Below are 16,570 nucleotides of genomic sequence, written 5' to 3'. Positions count from 1 at the left end.
ACTAATTTTCCATATTAGCTAACAGCTACTTATTGAGACCAAATGCTTTTTCACCTTGATATATTCCACAATGAGATTCTTTCTTTCCCATAGTTGCTATTTCAGAAGTTTGAAGAAGGTATGTGAGGACTGACTCTTGACTTTTCTACATAAATGGATTCCGTTCCATCACTAAAATGTGGTCCTCAATATCACTCACATAGAATGTTAATTAACTGTTTTGATTGCTGTTAACAGAGCTAAAGGCTAAATTAGAGTAGAATTCTTTCCTTAAAAATCTTTCCATTTCTCTTCCAGATCAAAATTACTGTTTTGATTTTAAGCTCTACAATTTATTAGTTTCTTCAAAGCCATTTTCAAGCACTGTATAATGTGTGAATTGATTCTGAACAAGAGACAGATGGAAGGGATTAAAACACTATTGAAACACTAATGAAAGTATGGTCTTAGCTTAGTAAAAAGTGAAATTTAGGACATCAAAATAGAATGCAGTCTGATGGGTTTTTTTTTACCCTTATCTCAATATATATTTATTTTTTCATATAAATCAACATAACCTGCTTAACCCCAAAGAGATACTGTGACTAATGTTCATATATATTTTCTCTTTATAATATATTTCCACATATAGAAAACTACTTCAGATGATTATGGAATTATGAGCAAAATCTCTAGAGATATCAATATTTTATATAGTTCTCTGGAAAACTTTTTTCAGAAGGAAAAATGCATAACTTGTTGACATGATACATATATTTCAGAAGGTATCGTATTTCACCCTTTCATTCATGTCAACACAATTGTCTCTTAAACTCTGCTACTTCTAGAAAATTAATCATTGACTTCTATTAAAAAAAAATCTCTCAAAATATAAAAATCCCCTGCCTGATTAAAAATGAGCATCTTATTAATCTATCAGCTAAAGTGATCTTAAAAACATCAATATCATTTTCTCATTTGGAGTTGTGCGAAATCAAAACTGAGACTGAGAACTTGAATTTCAACCAATCTCAAAAACAAGACACAACCCAGTGAAGAATTGAGCATAACAATGGATATGAAGTGAATAGCCAAACAAATAAAGTACCTGCTTAGCAAATAAAACATATACTTGCCACTAGGTGTCACTCTTTGATTATATATTACATACGGTACTCTTTCCCCTCCCCCCCTTTTTTTTAAACAGTTCTGGGCAAACGCTTGCCACAATATGCCTATGGTTTTTTTATTGCATTTTAAAACTAAATACCCGATCCAAAGTCCCTCTTTGACAGAGATGGATGGTTCAGAAATGTGAAATATGAATAAACTAGACAAACACTTATTTTAAAAGGAAGCATTTGTTTGATATCACTAATCATACAGAGTGGGCAAAACTGTTTTAAACAAACATAGTGGTATCTTGGTACTCATTGTTAATTGGTTCTGGGAGGCATGATGAGTACCAAAACCAATGAATACCAAACAAATTTTTCCCAGAAGGAATTATAGTGAATCACAAGGCAGCTGATACTAACAAGTTCTAGCTTATGTGTTGAGTACCAAAAAAACGATGAGTACCAGGACAATTTTTCAAGTCAAAATGTGTTGAGTACCAAATTCGATGAGTTTCAAAGCAGTTGAGCACCAAGGTACCACTGTAATAAAGTTACATCTTCTTTCTACCTAATTGTCCTAGCAAGCAAAATAATATATAAGTAATGTGAGATTAATAGATAGGAAAACTAGATGCTGCGATTCATAACACTAATTCCAGCACAACAAACAACTCTGTCTGAAAAGTGTAATGGAACAGTTTACAGCCTAATAGAAATCACTACATTTTGTAAATCAATGACTCCATGATGACTTTATAATGAGGGCAGAATTCCCTTTTCTTTCTGTCGAGGTGATATTTCTCTTAATTCTGGCACCACTTCAAGCACAACATTTTGCAATCTTTAAACTGAATTTAAAAGCATACATGCTCTATGATTCTAACCTGTATAACAGAGATATTATACACTGCATTAACCTGGGTTCTGGTAACTTTGATCATTATTTTGTCCCATCATACAATTATTAATTCATATACTTAAAGAACTCAAGCATGTTTTTCCCTAGTCCTTGTTTCCCTAGACTAACACTAACTTTAATTTTACCAGTACTGCTTTTATAAATCTCCTCCCTCCCCTCCAAAGAAACATATCAGACTTCAGATAACGAATGGCTGAATAAATTTCTACTCTTTCAGAAATTAGATAACAAAAAGAAAAAGCTGTAGAGCTATTAATTTATTTAAAAGATTAATATAACTGCCCATCTTTTTAACATAACCTGGCCAGCTCAGACAGTAATAAAAGGTTCCACCACAAAACCACGTTCGACTAAAGTGCGCTCGACGAAACTGCGTAGCTGACGTCATCACAGCGCGACAACAGCACAGAGAAAAAAGCACGCTGTAAACGCTAAGCCTAAAATTAACCCCTAAACCTAAACCTAACCCCCGTAAACCTAATCCTAAACCTAACCCTAAACCTAACCCTTAACCTAACCCTAAACCTAACCCTAAACCTAACCCTTAACCTAACGCTAAACCTAATCCTAACCCTTAACCTAACCGTAAACCTAACCCTAACCCTTAACCTAACCCTAAACCTAACTTGAATCGGCTTGCTTTCAAAGCGCTATTTAAAGCGCCCTTCTTTCTCCGCGCTCGCTGTTGTCGCCCTGTTGATGACGTCAGCAACGCGCTTTAATCAGGTGCGCTTTAATCGAGCGCGGTTTTGTCGTGCCACGTAATAAAACACTATAAACAATTTTTAAAAGCATAAAAACCACCCCAACCACCAACAAAAAGCTAGATAAATTGCTTCCTTGCAGAAAAAAAAAATGTCATGTGAACAAACACCTCGGTATTACAGAACACACAGAGATCACCCTCAGGGTGAAATTATAAAATTTCTCCTGCCCTTTCAAGTCAATGGACTTTTGGCGCTGCTTTTCCCAAGCTTGAGATCGGAATGCACCTGTTGTGTGTTTACAAATCAGTTCTCCCTGGGCTTATTAGAGCTCTGCCAATTTCAGCTCTTACACATATTTATATTATAGTTGGTAGATAAACTTGGTACTTAGTTTGGTCTTGGTTTTTTTTCCCTTCAGTAGTTTCTTACCAACTGTAGAACTGTCTTCAAGCACCACATCCACATTTCGATCTCTGTATTCCACTCTGAAGTCAAGCATTCGTGGTTGTCTTTCCACTATTTGTCGGGATGGCACTACGGGACGAAATGCAGAAGAGGAGGATGATGCTGAAGATGACGAAGGATGACTAGCAGGACCATAGGCAGGCCTTTGTAAAGATTCTCCACTATATTCACTGAAAAACATATCAGTTTGGTGTCAAATTTCCCAAATTTATGCACCCTCATATGCTTACGCATATAAATCCAATAAACATAAACATAAACCTACATGTATTAATGCAAATTTTGTGTAACCAGCCGTGGCAAAGGGCTTGGATTTGTACAAGCCACTTAGAATATGCATGAGGAATTAGTAGAACTGTCTGAGGCAGTCACAAAGTAGTTGACAAAGTGCTGAAAACTGAAAATGAACATATTTTAAAAAGTCACTGAACAGAACAGAACTGGAGTGTATTAAGTAGCAGAATATGATACTTAGGTCTACACCAAAATGTCCTGAACCAGCCCATGGACAAGAATAAATCAGCAGAAGACCTTCATGACTATAATAAAGAATCAGTCAGAAGGCCTGTTTAGACACAACATGATGTCCTTATGTAGAAGGTAAAATAACTGCCTTATAAAAGGTTGTGAAAATAAGGAAACTTGTGAAATACCAGAAAACAAAGTGGCAATAATAATGAGGATGTAATCTGCTGTTTTCTTAAGCCTGCAACCACTAAGAATTTCTAAAGCAAGACTTCTTGCGAATGTATGTATGTATGTATGTATGTATGTATGTATGTATGTATAAAATGTGGCAAGAAGTCTTGCTTTAGAATATATATATATATCACAGGTATGTATGTATGTATGTCTATGTATGTATGTGTATGTGTGTGTGTATTTATTTATTTATTTATCAGCACAAATAAAACACACACACACACACATATATATATAAATATATTATTTGTGCTGATAAATAAATAAAGGGAGACTAGTATAGATCTATTTCAAGCTAAAGGTATGGCTAGCTGATGAGAGCTGAATGGCTTGAAATAGATCTATACTAGTCTCCCTTTATTTATTTATCAGCATAAATACAAATGTAACAAAGGCAACAGTAAAAATATTGGCTTTCTGTCTGGATGGTCTCTTGTGACGAGCCAATAGACAGAGAATGGAAGCAATAGGCCTTCTCCCATATTTGGGCATACCAGGGGTTGTGACACTAAATACATATACATATACATATACATACATATATACACACACATATACATATATATATACATATACACATACATATACACACATATATATATACATATACATACATACATACATACATACATACACACATATACATATACATATACATATATATACATACACCACAGGTAAACAAAGATAAAAGCCAAAGATAAAACATGGGGCAATTAAATATAGAATCCCTACTCCTTTCTTCCCTATTCATCTGAGCATATGATCAGTCTAATAATGAAACAGATTCCATTGACAATCATGTTACAATTAAGGATAAACCCATATTTCCTACTCTGCCTTACCTTTGCTTTGGGCTAGCTTCCATTATTTGATAATATGAATATTTATCACTGATTGACTGAGGCCTGAAATAGTTAACATTAATGTTTAATATCAAGTTCCATTTTGCTTGGGTGCCACATTTTATATCATCTCAATTATATCTCATACAAATTAAATGGTATTGTAACGTATATGAATTTTATTCTGATATTTGCCATGCCTTAATATCTTTCTCAAAGGTTTCTGCAAAGATGACTTGGTTATTTTGCTTTGTTGGAGAACCTGTTAAATAAATTTGAGTAGCTCTTAAGATAGGCAAATTCTTCAAACAACTGGTTTCACTTTATGAACATTATTTGAGGTTACTTCTATGAACAGTGCAGAAATGCAGCCACAGGTGGTAAGCATTTTGTTCCTGAACAAAAGCCTTTTGATTCTCAGAATTATTAGCCATAACTAAATAGACCTCCAATTAATTCTGCTAACATCATGACCGGCAACAATTTTAACAGTTGTCAGGAGTTAGTCTATCTTATATAGCCTAGATGCTTTTCAAAAGCACAATTATAATAATAAAATGAAATATAAATTAAACTGAAAACACTCAGTTTCAAATTTGCCTTTGTATTTGAAAGCAATGTAGTATCAATCTGACTATTAAATAAATACAAATAGTGCAAAATAGTGGTATATATCACAATAACTGATTTTAGTAATTCACTGTTCAGATATTTTTATTAACAAATTAAAACATCTGATAGGACATGCGGTTTCATTTTGATCCAATTTGCAAGTATAAAAATAAAATATATTTCTTCTTTTCCATATAGACATATCTAAAAAGTAGTTATAGAATATAACTAACACTGAACATTGATAATACAAAACACATCCCATCCACTAAAGGCTATATTGGGTTTCTGGTTTGTCAAATAATTTTTGATTTTGTAAAGCCTACATGGCTTTGAACAGGGATATACAATTTGCAGCCCCGCAGACTCCAGAACCTCTTCAAAACTTACTAATGCAATATGGGGGGGGGGAATTAATTGCACTGATTGCATTTAATATTATTATATTTTTAAGTAGCTTTGCCCTGTCCCTGTCCACTCTTTTTGTCTAGGGAGTTTTGGTTAAGGTTAGGAAATACTGTGGTATGTGTGCTCAAGTGTTTAAGAAACATTGGACATTCTTGGCTTAGGTCCAATTATCTGTTAGAGACTCTCTCCTTCCCTTTGTTCTTCAATGCTCTCATATGATGTGTCATGGCAATGCCAGCTGGTCTCTCTCTAAATGAGAAAAAACTACTATCATGGCCGCATACACACATACGCTCTACTTGCAAATCCCTTTTCCTTGGAAACAAGGGAGGCAGGCAGGCAGGAGGAAGACATCCAATTGGGCACTATTATTATTTATATCTGAACAAATTTTTCATAGGTCACAAGGAGATTATATTTGGAATTCGGAAAAGATATTTAAATATTTTTCCTCTTATTTCTAAATTGAAAAAAAAAGGATTATCAGCAGTGTCCTACAAGGCAAGGAAACCATGAAAAACGTAGCTTCTGGAATTCCTTCCAATCCTTTACCAATATACATTGCTTATTATGTATGGGAAGGCTGCCCATATTTCCTCTGGGTCATGTCATCAGAAAGGAGAAAGGAAGTACAGAATGGAAAAAACAGCAGCATTCTGAGCTGCTGCCCATTCCCTCTCCCAGCAGGATCTCCTGAAGGTGTTGTTGTTTTTCTTCCGCCTGACCCAATCGGTTTCTTTATTTTGCTTCACACCATATATGATCCTATTCTCTTCAGCTTTTGAAAAGTTATTTGGCTGAAGGGCACAGAGATCTGTCCATCTTTTACAAAAACATTATTGGACTGGGAAGAATTTTTTTAAAAGGTGTATGATTGAATAAGTCCCTGCTCATTGCTGCACGTGCCTTTGTGGCCTCCCGTTTGGACTACTGCAATGCACTTTAAATAGGGTGCAATTTTAAAATATTTATGACTGGGATAGACATGGGAATAAGGTCAGCCAATGAATAGGCATAGTAACTAAGTCAATGGGAGCTTAAACACATCTGAGTCTGTGCAGAGAGTTGAAACAAACTTAAGAAAGCAGTCTGCTGCTCTGAGAAGTAAATCAGCAGTCTGTCTGGGCTTGTCTGCTGAAATGAAGCTAACTGCTTGTGTTTGCCTGCAACTCTCCTGCCTTGTGTTTACTTGGAAGAACCACATGTTGGTATTGTACATTTATTCATCTATTCTTATGTATATAAAGAAGTTAATGAATCCAGCTGAATCAGCTATCTTTGTGTGCTTCCTGGATCTGAATTTATGCAACAAACTCTGTCAAATTGGTGCAGAGTACAGCTGCCTAGGTAGTAAATAGTGTTGGCTACTTGGTATAAATAACACCACTATTTCATGAAAGTTACACTAGCTATCTATGTATGCCCAAGTGAAATTCAAAGGTTGTCACCTTTAAAGTTTGGTTTGGGATTAGGTTACTTAAAGGACTATCTTTCTCCGCTTGTTTCTCCACAACAAATCCAGCAGGATGGACATGATCTGAGTCTATTAGCCAAAAGTGCCAGTGCTGTGGCCCAGGATGTATGCCTTTTCTGCCATAAATCATGCCAATTACATTCTCTTACCAGAAATGAGAATAGCTTGGACTCTGCTGGCCTTTTGTAAGACCCTAAAGATCTGGTTTGATGCCCAGCCTTGAGTGTGTGAAGGGTTCTGAGTTCTGGCTGTGCTAGTGTCTGCCTTGTGATATCCTGCTCAGTTGCCATGCATTATAACTTTTGTATTTGTGATGGGAATTGTTTTCAATTTATTTTATGATTGTTCACTGCCCACAGTCACTTGTTAAGATGCATGGCCATGCAAATTGAATAAATTTTATTTGTACTCCTTTATTCTTTTTACAAATACACTATATTGCCCAAAGTATTCGCTCACCCATCCAAATAATCAGAATCAGGTGTTCCAATCACTTCCATGGCCACAGGGGTATAAAATCAAGTACCTAGACATGCAGGCTGTTTTTTACAAACATTTGTGAAAGAATTGGTCGCTCTCAGGAGCTTAGTGAACTCTAGTGTGGAACTGTGATGGGATGCCACCTGTGCAACAAATCCAGTCGTGACATTCCTCGTTCCTAAATATTCCACAGTCAACTGTCAACTGTATTATAAGAACGTGGAAGTGTTTGGGAACGACAGCAACGCAGCCACGAAGTGGTAGGCCACGTAAACTGACGGAGCGGGGTCAGCGGATGCTGAGGCGCATAGTGCAGAGGTCGCCAACTTTCTGCAGAGTCAATCACTACAGACCTCCAAACGTCATGTGGCCTTCAGATTAGCTCAAGAACAATGTGCACAGAGCTTCATGGAATGGGTTTCCATGGCCGAGCAGCTGCATCCAAGTCATACATCACCAAGTGGAATGCAAAGCGTCAGATGCAGTGGTGTAAAGCATGGCACCACTGGATTCTAGAGCAGAGGAGACACGTCCTCTGGAGTGACGAATCACACTTCTCCATCTGGCAATCTGATGGACGAGTCTGGGTTTGGCAGTTGCCAGGAGAACGGTAGTTGTCTGACTGCATTGTGCCAAGTGTAAAGTTTGGTGGAGGGGGGATTATGGTGTGGGGTTGTTTTTCAGGAGCTGGGCTTGGCCCCTTAGTTCCAGTGAAAGAAACTCTGAATGCTTCAGCATACTAAGACATTTTGGACAATTCCATGCTCCCAACTTTGTGGGAACAGTTTGGAGCTGGTCTCTTCCTCTTCCAACATGACTGTGCACCAGTGTACAAAGCAAGGTCCATAAAGACATGGATGAGAGAGTCTGGTGTGTATGAACTTGACTGGCCTGCACAGAGTCCTGACCTCAACACGATAGAACACCTTTGGGATGAATTAGAGTGGAGACTGAGAGCCAGGCCTTCTTGTCCAACATCAGTGTGTGACCTCACAAATGCACTTCTGGAAGAGTGGTCCAAAATTCCCATAAACACACTCCTAAACCTTGTGGACAGCCTTCCCAGAAGAGTTGAAGCTGTTATAGTTGCTAAGAGTGGACCGACGTCATATTGAACCCTATGGATTAGGAATGGGAGGCCACTTACAGTTAGTTCATGTGTGAGTAAAGGCAGGTGAGTGAATACTTTTGGCAATATAGTGTAACTCAAGGCAGCGAACATATCCAACAGACCTTTTTTCTCCTATTTTCCCCACAAGAACCCAAATAAATAAATTCTAATTGTTATAGAACTATGAGATATGAATTGAAAATCCTTGATATATTAATACCGGTAGGTGTACCAGCAGTTTAAAATGTTTCATCTCCTATCTGTTTTTCAAAATAGGAAGCTTGTATTGAGCTTCTGGTTTTTCAGATCCATCCACTGTAATCAGTAGGTAAACGCTTGCAAACAACAACTCAGTCACTGTTAAACTGAACTATGACAGCAAACTGTTGCTGACAAATTTGTGCCGTTTTAATATCAGAGCGTTTGTCGTCTTAACCATTGGCTACAATAATTTGCATCATTCTGCATTACAAATTATGTTTGAGTGAAGGAGAAGCAAACAAAAAATAGAACACTGTGATTCTTTTTTACACAAAACCCCCTTTTCTTTCTTGCTAATCAGAAAGAACAAAGGGTAATTCTCAGCTCCAAAGCCATGGGCAGTTTCAGAGTTAAGATGAACAATGGGTGCGCTGTGTTTAGGTGTATACATTTCCATGGAAAAATATATTGGCCCCAATTCAGAGATTTTTCTGTGCTGGAGTGGGAAGCAAGAAGACTACTGCTTGTGAAGACCTTTCCGGCCAGATGGTCAATGCAGTTAGTTTTCAAAACTAAAGCAGAAGAGGAAAGGGATCAGTCCTCATATTCCAAACCACACTGATCCCTCTGTTTTTGGTTCTGTCTGTTTGTGCGTGTCCCCATATATCTGCAATTCAGGAACACAACACAAGCAGTCTGACTTTGAAAGCACAATTCTCTTTCTCCACACAGCATTTATCACACAGACAATATTTTTCCAGTTTACATATTATCCCAATAAAACCTGGACAATTTTTATTTTTATTGTTTTTAGTGAATGTCGGCATTTTTTTTGGGGGGGGGAATGCAGTCAATTAATGCTAAAGTAGTGAGGCTTGATGGCTAAAGTGCTAGAAATGGGGAGATTTAGGACATTTTCAACAATTTCCATTCTTTCACTGAGTCTCAATAAACATTATCTATTGCTTCTACACTACTATCGTTGAGACAAAATAATCTCATAATATCCATAATTGCTTCTTCAAGCACAGATTGCCAGCTGTAGTTTCTTAGAAATTATGACATTTCAGCAACAATAATATAAATCCCCCTTCTGACAAAAAAGTGAGATTTCAATCTCAGAGAAGTCTGATTTCACAACTCCCTCTTAGCAAAGATGTCACCTCTCCCGTATCAAAAAGCAGGAATTAAAATAAAGAATTCAGTGGAAGAGATTTTGGATCTCCAAATTTCACAGTCCACACAGACTTTCATTTTTGTGGGAATTTTACACTAGTCTTGCCACTGATACAAATAATGCCTCTTCTTAGAGAAAGAAGATTGGGCTGTTGTGTAAGCCATTACCAATTACAGTTAAAGGGACCAATTGAACATTAAGTGAAGAAGAGAGCTAGATTTCTTGGTCTAATCACTAAGAACATTTGTCTTATATTCAACCTATCTGGTTTTAATCTGGGTTTTGGGAAATGTGTTCATTAATTATTATAATAATTTCATTGGAAGAAGTAAGAGATTACTTCTACTGAGCATCTGATGGACGCACCTGATGGACCCTATGGGATTTCAGACGGCGCTTGGAGAAATACCTGACACTATCGCCCACAATCCGGTGGAGTCCTTAGTCGCTGCTTGGAATACAGCGGCGGCGGGGGCTCTAAACCGGATTGCACCTTTGCGACCTCTCCGAGGCAGCAGATCCAGGAGGGCCCCTTGGTTTACCAAGGAACTCCGGGAGATGAAGCGCCAAAAGAGACACCTAGAGCGCCGCTGGAGGGCCAGTAAATCTGAGACAGACCGAGCACTGATGAGAGCCTTTATCAGAGCCTATCTCGTGGCAATACGGGCGGCGAAATGTTCGCATTTTGCCGCCCTTATTGCATCCGCTGAATCGCGCCCAGCCGCCTTGTTTAGAATAACCCGCTCCCTCTTGAAAGGGAGGGATGCGGATGACCCTTTACAAGGTAGAGCTGAGGAATTTGTTCAGTATTTAACAGATAAAGTCGCTCGGATTCGGACAGAGCTGGACTCCAATTACACGGTACCAGCCGAGATACCGGGGGAAGGTCTTGAGCATACTTTATGGATTGAGTTTCAACTTGCTTCTCCTGAGGAAGTGGACAAGGCCATGGGAGCGGTAAGTGCCTCCACTTGTATACTGGACCCGTGCCCCTCCTGGCTGGTCTCGACCAGCAGGGAGGTGACACACGGCTGGATCCGGACGATAGTTAACACCTCTCTCCGGGAGGGAATTTTCCTGCCCCTCCTAAAGGATGCGGTGGTGAGACCCCTCCTGAAGAAACCGTCTCTGGACCCAGCCATTTTGAGCAACTATCGCCCAGTCTCCAACCTGCCCTTTGTTGGGAAGGTTGTTGAGAAAGTGGTGGCCTCTCAACTCCAACGGTCCTTGGATGAAACCGATTACCTAGACTCCTTTCAGTCGGGTTTCAGGCCTGGTTACAGCACGGAAACTGCTTTGGTCGCACTGATCGATGATCTCTGGCGAGCCAGGGATAGGGGTCACCCCTCTATCCTTATGCTCCTTGACCTCTCAGCGGCCTTCGATACCATCGACCATGGTATCCTTCTGCGACAGTTGCGAGAGGTGGGAGTGGGAGGCACCGTTCTTCAGTGGTTCTCCTCCTACCTCTCGGACAGGTCGCAGTCGGTGTTGGTCGGAGGGCAGAGGTCGACCCCAAGGCCCCTCAATTATGGGGTGCCGCAGGGTTCAGTCCTGTCCCCCCTCCTATTTAACATCTACATGAAGCCGCTGGGTGAGATCATACGCCGGCACGGGATTAAGTACCATCAATATGTGGACGATACGCAGTTGTATCTGTCCATCCCGTGCCAACTCAGCGAAGCAGTAGAAGTGATGTGCCAGTGCCTGGAGTCTGGATGGGAGATGGGGTCTGGATGGGAGCAAACAAGTTGGCACTCTGAGTGGCTTCTGATGTTCCCTCCCAAAGATTGGCCAATTATTCCATCTTTCAGGCTGGGGGGTGAAATTATACGCCCTCAGAGAGGCTTCGCAATTTGGGAGTCCTCCTGGATCCCCAGCTGACTTTAGAACACTATCTGTCGGCTGTGACCAGGGGGACCTTTGCCCAGGTTCACCTGGTGCACCAATTGCGACCCTACCTGGATCGGGAGGCCCTTCAGACAGTCACTCACGCCCTTGTGACCTCAAGACTGGATTACTGTAACGCGCTCTACATGGGGCTGCCCTTGAAGAGTGTTCAAAGACTTCAGTTAGTCCAGAATGCAGCCGCGCGAGCGATTGTGGGTGCACCCAGGTACACCCACGTCACACCTATCCTCCGCGAGCTGCACTGGCTACCCATTAGTCTCCGGACCCGCTTCAAGGTGCTGGTCGTTACCTATAAAGCCCTACATGGCATCGGACCTGGGTACCTGAGAGACCGCCTGCTGCCGATTACCTCCCATAGACCGATTAGATCTCACAGGTTAGGTCTCCTCCGGATTCCATCTGCCAGCCAATGTCGGCTGGCGACTCCCCAGGGGAGAGCCTTCTCTGTTGCAGCTCCAGCCCTCTGGAATGACCTCCCCGTGGAGATCCGGACCCTTACTACCCTCCCGGCCTTCCGCAAAGCCACCAAGTCCTGGCTGCTCCAGCAGGCCGGGGGGCTTGTGAAACATCCAGCCCCACGGAAACTGTGAATGTTGCGTTTTTTAAAGTGTTGTCTTTGTCTATTTATCCCCCTTCCCTTGTCTACTGTGAGCCGCCCAGAGTACTTTGGGAGTGGGCGGCATACAAGACAAATAAACTAAACTAAACTAAACTAAACATCTGAATTACAAGTAGGTGAATTTCTAAGACTAATCAAAACTTAAGCATTGGCAAATTAATTTAGATAATATTTTCCTTGTAGTGCTTAAATAAAAGCTTCATATTTAGATTATGAAAATGTATTTTAAAGCTCAATTGCAGAAAACAGCAGTCTAAGTACAAGTTATTTCATAATGCTTTTAGGATAATGATATAAGTATAAAAATACCACTTACCTTTCTAAAATGCCATTTTCCTGTGGTATAACTCCATTGATGGCTGCCTGAAAAGGAAGCATACAGCATTTAATTTTCTAGACAACAATGATAACTGTCCAGTTTTGTGACTACAATAGGATGTGTATTGTCATTGTCATGCTAGAATGTTTCCCAATCTCTCAGTAAAGTCTACAACTCCGGTTTTCCTAGGAAGAATCCCACCAAGTGTTAATCAACCTCGTCATGCTTAGTATCCAAGGTAATGGAACATTGCCTGCTGACATATGGATGTGTTCCTAAAGACAGCAGAAGTGAAGTTAAAAATGGCCAAATTGGAGATGAAAAAGCTGGTTTTAAAAGAAATGAGGAACTCTTCAAATGTATTGTCTGCCAATCGATTAATAAGAAGGCTGTGCAAATTATCTGAAACAAGCTCTTCACAACTTTCACTAGTCCACGCAAAGTACCCTCTTTAAAGCTTTAAAGTAGTCCCTACCCAGAAAATTCAGTACAGCTATTTCAAAGGCTTTATCCAGCAGTTTTTACGTATGTTTGCTTATTTATGCAGGCACATGCACACAAACAGATAGATAACCGGAGAAAAGCTTCAGAGCAGCTGTCCTAACCTTCCCTAAGGTAACAACTACTTAATGCTTCACGGAAAGTGTAACATGCTTTGGTGCCAATATGCTTTTTGAAATAACTTCTCTCAAATGCTTTGCATGGTCTTAATTAAGATACAGTACATATTAATATTTCACATTAGAGAAAATAAGTTCAGAATGATCAAAGGCCTATTTCAAATGGATATAAATTGGTCATTAAGGAATGGGAAAAAAGTTTCTGTCATACTAATGTAGCAGGTCAGATAATTGCTAAAATTGGTAAAAAATTAAAATCTGTTGATATGAATTCCTAACATGCATTAAGATAAAACTGGGATACTATTTTTTTTGCCACCAAAGATGGTGGAACATATATACTATAAAATTTTTAGTTGTCTTTTCTTTTATAAAAAGAAAAGTAATTCAGAGAAAAGGTCAGACAGACGGTAACTACCGGTGGCAACCAAAGATTATGTGATTTCCTAGGCAAAACTAGGGAGAGAAATGGGTAGAATTATCTTGCTTTATTTCAGCATTCAAAGACAATTATGGCCACTGGAATTTAAGCCAAGTTGCTGTTCCCTGCTACTGATGTTAGGGTAAGCAAATATACAAGAGTAGTATAGTATTGAGGCTTTGTTCACTACAGGACAAATGAGGCTGAGGAAACCTAGAAACGTGGCCTTCTTGGTGACAGCCCCATATCTTTGGAATTCTGTCTCTTTAAAGCTGATCTGTTAAAGGCTCATTTATTTACATAAATAAGGACATTTTATCAATGTTTCTATCCTTGTCAGTGAGAAGTAGCATGCTCTCCATCCCCATTGATTAAACCATGACTGATGGGACCCAGAAAGCTGGTCTATCATAGTATCTGTCTTCTTTAAATTATCCCCAGATATCTGTATGGCCCCTATCTTAAATGCTTTTAAAGAGATCTTGAAAAACCATGGCTTCTCCACCAAGCCTTGGGCTAGGATAGGTGATAAGCCTTATATAGGATTCTGCATATTAATTTGAAAGTTTTCTTCTTTTAAGGACATGCAAAATTCTTTTCTTTGCTATCTTGTGCCCTGATTTGTTTAATGTTGTTTATTTTTATTTTATTTTAAATTTATTAAATTTATTGGCTGCCCATCTTACCACAGAGTAACTGTGGTATTTATTGCCCCGCCTTCATGAGATTGGCAGTCTTATAAATTTTAATAATAAGTAAATTAATAAATGGTTAATAAGTGGTTAGGGTGCAGTACTGCAGGCCACTTCAGCTGACTGTTATCTGCAGTTCAGCTGTTCAAATCTCACCGGCTCAAGGTTGACTCAGCCTTCCATCCTTCCGAGGTGGGTGAAATGAGGACCCAGACTGTGGGGGCAATTTGCTGACTCAATTTGCTAAAAATCTGTAAACCACTTAGAGAGGGCTGAAAGCCCTATGAAGCGGTATATAAGTCTAATAAATAAATAAATAAATAAATAAATAAATAAATAAATAAATAAATACTAACATGAGTCACCCTTATTCAAATATGTTAAACCACAAAGTCTATATTCTATCAATCACAATATAATAACTGAAAAGAAATGTGATACCATTGTCAGAGTACAAGATTAAATAGGGAACTCCAAGTAATACCCTCTACTAAAACTCATTAATTGACTGGGTGAAAAACTATTTAGATATATTTTATAGAGGTACAGATAGTCCTCGACTTCCAACAGTTCATTTAGGGACTATTCAAAGTTATAATGGCACTGAAAAAAGTGAGTTATGACCGTTTTTTTACAATTATCACCTTTGCTGCATCCCCACGATCACGTGATCAAAATTCAGATGCTTGGCAACTAGTTCATACTTATAACCATTGCTGGGTCCCGGGGTCATGTGATCCCCTTTTGCAACCTTCTGACAAGCAAAGTCTATGGGGAATCCAAATTCACTTAACAACCAGGTGACTAACTTATCAACTACATTGATTCACTTAACAAAAGAAATGTTGTTGGGCTCAACTGTGGTCTTAAGTTAACCCATACTTTAGAGAGGTGGGTAGTAGGGAAGGAAGATTTAAATAAGAAAAAAATATGCCAATTCATTACTATTTGCCCCATTTAAAGATATTTTTCTAAGTAGGTGAAGTTAAAACTAAAAGAATAAAAACTTAAGTGATTGAGAATTGATCCAGGTAATCCATGGCCCCCCATGTTTTTTTAGAATGACACCCTTCCACTATCCTGATATCAAAATCTAGCAGCAAATTGTTGAATTAATGGCAGGTTTGAATTTCTAGCAGAAATTGAATAAAAATCCAAGCAACAAATTGAACACTGTCTTTTGAGGGGGTGCCTCCAAAGTGTCTTTCCAAATGTTTTACAGAAACCAATTGCTAATTTAAAAACTGAAAACAGGTGTGCAAGAAGTTACAGGCCTATTTTTTTCCTCTGAAGTCTCTGATGTTATTCCCACTCATCCCTTTTTAAAAATAGCAATAGATAACTTTGATTCTAACAAATACAATTAGGACGAGAAACATGGACACCGTTATTCCAAAATAATATTTTCTGTCATCTATAAAGAATCAATACAGAAGATTGTTTAAAGCTAAAATTTGGAGAATCTCATTTAAAAAACCTGTCATATCTAGAGATTCACTTAGGTTAGCCTTAGACACACCTCTGTAATTCAGTCTCATAACAATACAACACTAGTCTTCTGTACTCTAAAGTAACAAGGATTATTAAAAAGAAAATATGAACTATTCTGAACTGCCAGGAGTCTTCTGCATTACTATTTCTAATTTCTGGACGCACTATGAACATTCTGAAAATCCAAAGATAACTGATTTCATTGTTTCCTTCCATGTATTTCCTACACATATGGCACTTACTGACATAAAGAGAGACCCAATACAATGCTATACGTCCTATCTGCTCACTTTCTAAAA

General features: G+C 38.8%; 1 protein-coding gene across 1 annotated transcript in view; it reads right to left on the bottom strand.

Annotated features, from left to right (window-relative positions):
• The window catches only part of FAF1 (Fas associated factor 1), a 239,794-nt gene that overhangs the window by 190,080 nt on the left and 33,144 nt on the right, over nt 1-16,570 (bottom strand). The window contains exons 3-4 of the mRNA XM_032218051.1: nt 13,045-13,091; nt 3,153-3,358 (exon numbers count right to left, since the gene is read on the bottom strand). Coding sequence (XP_032073942.1) covers nt 3,153-3,358; nt 13,045-13,091 — 253 coding nt within the window. The remainder of the gene's footprint in view (nt 1-3,152; nt 3,359-13,044; nt 13,092-16,570) is intronic.

This window comes from Thamnophis elegans, chromosome 5 (assembly GCF_009769535.1).
Source record: "Thamnophis elegans isolate rThaEle1 chromosome 5, rThaEle1.pri, whole genome shotgun sequence".
Classification (NCBI taxonomy): Eukaryota; Metazoa; Chordata; class Lepidosauria; order Squamata; family Colubridae; genus Thamnophis; species Thamnophis elegans.
This window is presented reverse-complemented; position numbering and strand designations above follow the sequence as displayed.